The 7,168-nt window shown below is 34.6% G+C and overlaps 1 protein-coding gene across 16 annotated transcripts in view; it reads left to right on the top strand.

Annotated features, from left to right (window-relative positions):
* heph (polypyrimidine tract-binding protein 1 heph) overlaps positions 1 to 7,168 on the top strand; it is a 358,385-nt gene that overhangs the window by 282,823 nt on the left and 68,394 nt on the right. For all 16 annotated transcript variants that reach the window (XM_067045793.1, XM_067045791.1, XM_067045789.1 and 13 more), the window contains one exon: positions 4,234 to 4,380. In XM_067045793.1, the coding sequence (XP_066901894.1) occupies positions 4,234 to 4,380 (147 nt within the window). The remainder of the gene's footprint in view (positions 1 to 4,233; positions 4,381 to 7,168) is intronic.

The raw sequence follows: 7,168 nt of genomic DNA, 5'->3' as shown, positions 1-7,168 counted from the left end.
GCATATCATTGATCGAACCGGATGGATTGCGGCATGCTATATTCGAAATAGCATAGATCTTGTTTCATCAGAAATATTCAGGAACAATCTTGACTATTTATGAATCATTAGAAAAAAAAGTTAACTATCTATTGTAACACTGAAAAGGCCAATCATTAACCTATATAAATTTATATGGCATCTCCTTAGCAACCTCATGTTAGAAGTGGTTCGAATCTGGCCTGGATGAGTTGAAATTTATTTCATCGCTGGACGAATCTCGAATCTCTTTTCAACTCTGGATTACCACCCTGTGGGCCAGAAATGGTTAGATAGGAAGAGGGGGAAGATGATCCTATAATACCGGCTACTATAGTACCGATGCAGGATAACAAAAAAAATATGTAACTCAATGCCCTCAGCAGTTCCCTCAACTTGCACTGTGAATGTATAAATGCAATCGAAAGTGATACGAACCTGAACCCAGATCGCTAATGATGGACTACCCCAGGTCTGCGGCGAAGACAGCTGTCAAGAAGGAGGTATCGACAGGTAGAGTGGAGGGCCGTTCGTTAGCAATGGATAAAGGTGGCCACTAACTGTGAACGACATTAATGAGATCTGCTCCTCTGGTTAAACACTAATGACAGTCAGATAACTGTCTGCAAGTGTCTCCTAATGAGTTTTTAACTACCTCCAACGGATATAGCAAACGTTTCAACGTCTATCTCCTATGTCTTCGTTTCCTTCCTACAAGATCTGTTCCTATATGGTTTCCATAATTATAATGAATACCTTCGTATCGTATTCGTTAGCTCTCGTTTGTGTAAATTTAGGAGAGTCAGCAAAGGCACAACTCTTTTTTGCTCTAGTCATATTTACAGAAATGGAGTTAGAACCTCCTAAACATTTCTCCACGTTACTGATGGATATCTATTTTATTATTAAAGTTTCTGTATTTCGCCCACCAAAAAACTAGGCCTTGATTTTTTTTCCTTCTACTGGAACTATATACTATTCACTATATGATTATTTTATTTAGTACTTTTTTTATTTTTAAGTTAAAATAAGAATTAATGAATTATGTTACGTTTTATGTTATCAAAAAAAAAAAAGAAATTTTATTCAATCTAACCCTCATTAGGCTCCGACAAGAGGAAAGAACAACTGAGGGCCCTGTCGACTTGGTTTTTTTATTATCATTATAAATATACTAAATGTATTCACAATATTTAGAATAACTTTCATTTAATACATTTTAAAAGAAAGAGGTTGGGTTTCAGTGATGAATCAGATATTTGATATGGACCTAAACAAATTGTCTGTGAGGCACTTCGTTTCCCTCCACGACTTTTTATAAAACCATAAAATCCTCTCTTGACGGTTATTTCCTTTCAAGAATTCCTACTATTTCGTAATTAATCACTGAGTGGAATCTTATTTACTTATGATTATAATAATATAATCCGCAACAAGGTGTATTTCAAGTAGAGGTTATATTTCGCTCTTGATCCCCAAGCTAAAAACGCAGACTGCTATTCGATTTTAGTCTTGCTCACCTATCAACTGTAGTGGAGTTGTCTTCATAATAATAATATAAAAATCAGAATCTAATTTACTCTGTCGTTTACGGCGCTTCGATGTCTAAGGATCCACCCGAGGGAGGAGTATGAGGAAATAGTGTTATTATTTTAGGCATCGGACATCTTAGTTCGTTACGCATTATTGTTATTATTGTAATAATCCTAAGGCTAATACGGTTTGAGGCCCGTGTTCATCGGATGGTAGGTTAGGGATCGCTTGAGCTAAGCCTGTGAACATATTCCCGGTTTCTGCTAAGAGACGAGGAGGACAGAACGGCTGGCAGATTAAGTGTAAGTAAACAGGAGGGGGAAAGGACGTGACGCTGTGGCCCAACACGTAGCTAGCGTGTGATCTATAGCCCACCTGATCGCCTTAGTTAAACCTTCAACTTGGCTAAATTAGGAAACCCCATGACACGTAGTGGGGGATTCATTTGTATTAGTTCAGTTTGGGTATAGCCAGTTGTATGGGTTATTATGAAAGTAGTCTTTAGGATCATGTAGCGCTTTAGGGTGTCGCTATTTTTCCTCAACTACCTTCAACACTTTCGATATTGAAAAAGTTTAATCTCTTGAACACACTCTAAAATTTTATACCAAATTTTGCATATTTTTTCTTCTCTCGAAAACTGAATTCGATAAACTTACCTTATTATGTACGTCTACTTCGGAGGTGTTGGTTGAAAGGTTTTTTTTATCTCATGATAAGTTTTGTGTAGTTTTCTTTTCCACATTTTCTCTATTCTACACCTCTTTTCACTCAAATTCACGACTGTATTTCAAATTTTTATTAGACATATTTTATATTTGATTTTTTTTTTCACTGCTTCACTTAGTACGTGTACCTACTGTGCTTTTTAAAACGATGTATCTGATGTGTTCACTCACCCTACTTTACCACTTTGGTTCCCAAGACTTTGAACACACATTTCAGTAGAGCTTCCTTTCCATATATCGAGCAAGTAGTTGATTACATACAGGAAGATCGTTGATTGACCGCGTGCAATTGTCAAAAGGAGAATGTTCTGTCTACAGTCAAAACAACTCATAACAAATAGTTTATTAACTATTTGAGTTATTTTGTCCGCACACGGACCAATAAGTTAGTAGTCAATTAGACATATTTAAAGATTTCCAAATAATATTAATTTTTGTTTAGAGAATAGAATACGAAGGAGTAGTATTTGGAATATACGGACATCAAGAAAAATATCTTTTTGTAATGGTTGTAATTGGTTAAAAATGATCTATTTTCACACTTATTGCCAACTTTTATCCGTTTTGAGCCTATTTGGACGTACCTAATAGGTTTTTATAGAAAAAATAATTTTGCGTGTTAATGGATGGAATATGATAAAATTGATATGGAACTATCTAGGTACCGTGTTGTTACAGTTTACAAAAATTCCATGAAAATCAGGGTACAGTTAATAGAACTTATGGTCTAAGAAGGATTGGACTATTGATAGATCCGGAACCAATACAGTTCCAAAGTTTGTGGATATTTTCAGTCGTAAGGATTCAAATTTTGTTTTCTTCACTTTTTACATTAATACAAAGCTGCTCTTCCCTATTTCCGATAGTAAGAAAGCAAATTAAAAATAACCAAGTTTGTCATATTTTTAAGATTTCGATAAAAAGTAACTGTTGGCATCATACCGTTTCATTAAGAAGTGTTAATTAATTTGTGAGACGGCTTAGCGGTGTTAGTTGACGTGTAGCGATATGGAGCGCCAGTAGAGTGTAAAAAAACAGGGACACAGAGCAGAGGGTCCGGAGAAAAACATTGCAGGGTCCGTTCGAAAAACAGAAAGAGAAGAGGTGTTGATTTGCATGGAGCAAAGACAACACTTGCTTAAAGGTAGCCGGCACCTAGAAGGCCCTTAGTGGGTGTAGGCAACCGGCAAGCGCACGCCTCGCTGCTCCCCTCTCTATTCTATTTGTTATTTTATTGGCTCTCTATATTGCCTTCTCTTCTCCACTCTATTATCACAGTCCTTAGCGGGGAGGAGGCTTTTTGACCGGTGTATAGGGGAGTATGTTTCATTGCATATCATTGATCGAACCGGATGGATTGCGGCATGCTATATTCGAAATAGCATAGATCTTGTTTCATCAGAAATATTCAGGAACAATCTTGACTGTATATCCTCCAGGAAAACAAACAGTCCCAGATTCTGTTTATACCAAACATACTATTAAATCCGAATTCTTAGATTAATGATTTATTATATCGCACTAGTATTTCTAAAGTGACACAACTCAAAAATCGGTGTTTTTGAGTTATGACTATGAAAGAAATTGGTAAATATATCTTTATGAATCATCAAAACTGTATCAGCCTAGCTTCAGAGCTTGTCCGCCAGAGGGCACTTGTGTCACTCTTGCTGCCTTAATGCTATTAGGCAAGAGTGTCACATTGTCAGATGTCTTGAATTTTGAGTTGTGTCACTTTAGAAATACTAGTGCGATATGATTGAGAGTGAGATAAGTAATATAGTAATAATTGTAGCTTTGAATACTAATTATCTCTGTGCTTTTTTAATGATGGCAGTCCTTCGAACACCCCGTTTAAAGATATCTTAGAACAAAGTTTTAAATTTCTTGCATGTTACATATTCATGATTATGAATTTATAAATAGTTCATTAAAACTTAATCCAATATTTCAGGCATTCCTGGAGATGGGGGATGAGGTTTCAGCAGCCTCCATGGTCCAATACTTCGGGACTGGAATGGCCCAACTGAGAGGAAGGGCTGTCTATGTCCAGTTCTCCAACCACAAGGAGCTCAAAACCGATCAAACTCATAGCAATGCGGTAAGTTCACGTTTTAAGTTTATTTTTATTTTTGGTACGACTAATTTTATGTAAACTTTATTTGTGATTAAAACTGTTTATATTGATGTTTTCTTATATTTTCGACCTTTCCTCAGAAACAAATAATGTCCCATTTATCTAGTTAATATCATGGCGTCCTTTTTTTTATATACTTCACTGATATGAATTTTAATCACTATGTTTATGTCGGTGTGTGTGCGTGTACGTGTGTACTGTTTATTCTGTTGTTTGTGCCTGCTAAAAAGAAAAGAAAGGAGAGAGAAAAAAACGAAGAAATGAATTATTGTGTAATACGTTACATTATGAGATTTGGTATCCTTTGGGAAAATTATAGCATGGCTAATTTGATCAAAACTTAATTTATGATGACTGATTTTTCATTGACATTTTCGTATACTTCTGTTCCACCAGAATCAATTAAATTCCTAATGACGTTATAGAGTCATTTGTAGTAGTACTTATTTTATTGTTATGCACTACAATGACTAAATGTATATATCGTTGAACAATATGTTGTGGTTACCTTTAAATAAATCATTTTTCAATACATTGCGTTATTAGGATAAGAAGAAGATAGTCGGGAGTGCGATCAGCAAAAATTGTACAAGTATACAAAACTTATTAATTTTTGACGACGTTTCGTCTTGAATTTTAGGTCTTCATCACGACTGAAAAACAAAACGAGATAAGAAACTTAATTTAGAAAAACATAAAATTATAATAAACAAACTTTGAAATATACATAACAATAAATTAAGTAGATAGTTGATTTATACTAATATAAGACAGAATATATCTTTCTAAAGGTAAGAATTAAAAAAAAATGATAAAAACAGTATTCAAGTAAATACTAAAATAAAGAGAGAAATGATAAAAGGTTGGGAAGAAAATGCTAATGATGAGTAATTGAATTAACATAACTTACGTTATTTGATTTGATGTCCATTTGGGAAAGCCTCATTACTTCATGATACATGACCATTGCGACATGATTTAGAAATATGACTTCCGATGGCCAGTCACGAATCGACAATTAGAGACAGAGTTACAAGAAGCGGAAGTACTATGCAGATGTGAGCTATTGCCTCACTAAATCAAGGTGAGATAACTGACAGCTATCTAGGTCGTCCTCGGTGCCGTACCTCATTGCCTCTCTTTATCTCATCTCTTAACAAAGGCATGGTCTTATATTTTTAATAAATGTTAATCATAAACTCATTATATTAAAAGTATAATTGTCCCCTTTTATATTGATACTTATGTTGACTTTATTTTTTGACAGTTTGCCGAGATTGGAGGATTTAAGATGTGCATTAACTGTTGCCATTTGTACAGTTCGGATAATGATTGCATTTACGATCTCATTAGGTCTGTGCCATTAGAATTAATAGGATTATTAAAACTCGTTTCAAGTTTTACTGTAGAGTCATTTAACGTTGGGAACTAAATATCTTAGCGCCCCAAAAGGAGAAACCCCAATGAGATGATTTGACGAGTACGAAACTGTTAGGTTTTCTCGAGTAAGATTTGGGCCAGTTAGGAGCATTAGTTAGTGACTTACCTTGACTGGAAGAAGGAAGGGGAATGGATCGCCGACTTTAATTAATAAAGCCCCACGGCAGTGGGGTGGCCGGGTTAGCTCGGAGTTTTAATCCAAATCCCGTTGACTTAGCCGCTGTTTAACTATAGAAACCCTAGGGGGAGAGGAGGGCAACTTTGTGCCTCGGAGAAAACTTGCCTTCAATCCTGCCTTAAGAGAAAGGATTATGAAATATATATAAAGGGGAACTTGTAAGTCCTGCCGCTGGGATAAAGTGATGCTCTTCTTCAAAAGGAAGCCGGCTCCGGGTCCCACTTTGTCTCCATTCGTCTTCCAGTTGGCTTCTGGAAGGAAAAAATCTTGGTCTCCGTTATTACCTTCAATGCTGGTCCTTGGGTTTCAACAGAACTGTACAAAACTACTTGTGCTTGAGAAGACGGTGGCGCTCTTTCTTCCAAATTTTGTTTAGTCTATGCTATGTCTTTACAAAAGTTTTGCTTTAATTTACTGACCGCTAGTTATTGTAATTCTGGTCTAACATTAAATGTCGCCTCATTAATTAAAGCGCTTTAACAATTACTCACGTGCTAGCTTAGTTACAAAAAAAATCAAAATTTTTCCTAGCACCGATCAACTCAACTTTGACGGTATCAGAAGGTCATTTAACTGTCCCAAACGCTTCTAAGTGGCTTATGGTTATTTAAATTTATTATATAAAAAATGTATTTATGATTGTTTAAAGATATTTGAGTGACTTTTTATTACCTTTAAATATTTCAATTTATAGTATATATTTGAACGGGATAAAACTCTTCTTTCTCAGGGTACCAAAACATTTGAAGTACTGATAAGCAATAAAGATTTCAAGTGTGCCAACAAATTCAGTTTGTCCTGCAAGTGAACAAATTACTCTAAAATTACTTTAATTTTTTTTTTTGATAACTTTACTTAATTTTATACCAATTTTAAATTAATTTTTTATTTTTAAATTTGAATTTTTTAACCTACTTTGTTTAATTTTGATTTTCTATACTTTTTTTTCATAATCTATTTATGGAAAAATTAATTAAATCATCTTACCTACTCAATTTAAAACATAGTGCTACAAAAAAATAAGTAATATAGTAATAATTGTAGCTTTGAATACTAATTATCTCTGTGCTTTTTTAATGATGGCAGTCCTTCGAACACCAATTATGTTACGTTTTATGTTATCAAAAAAAAAAA

This window comes from Halyomorpha halys, unplaced genomic scaffold, assembly GCF_000696795.3.
Source record: "Halyomorpha halys isolate HHAL.00 unplaced genomic scaffold, Hhal_1.1 Scaffold238.1, whole genome shotgun sequence".
Lineage (NCBI taxonomy): Eukaryota > Metazoa > Arthropoda > Insecta > Hemiptera > Pentatomidae > Halyomorpha > Halyomorpha halys.
Note: the sequence above shows the minus strand (reverse complement) of the source record. Positions and strands in the feature narration are given on the sequence as shown.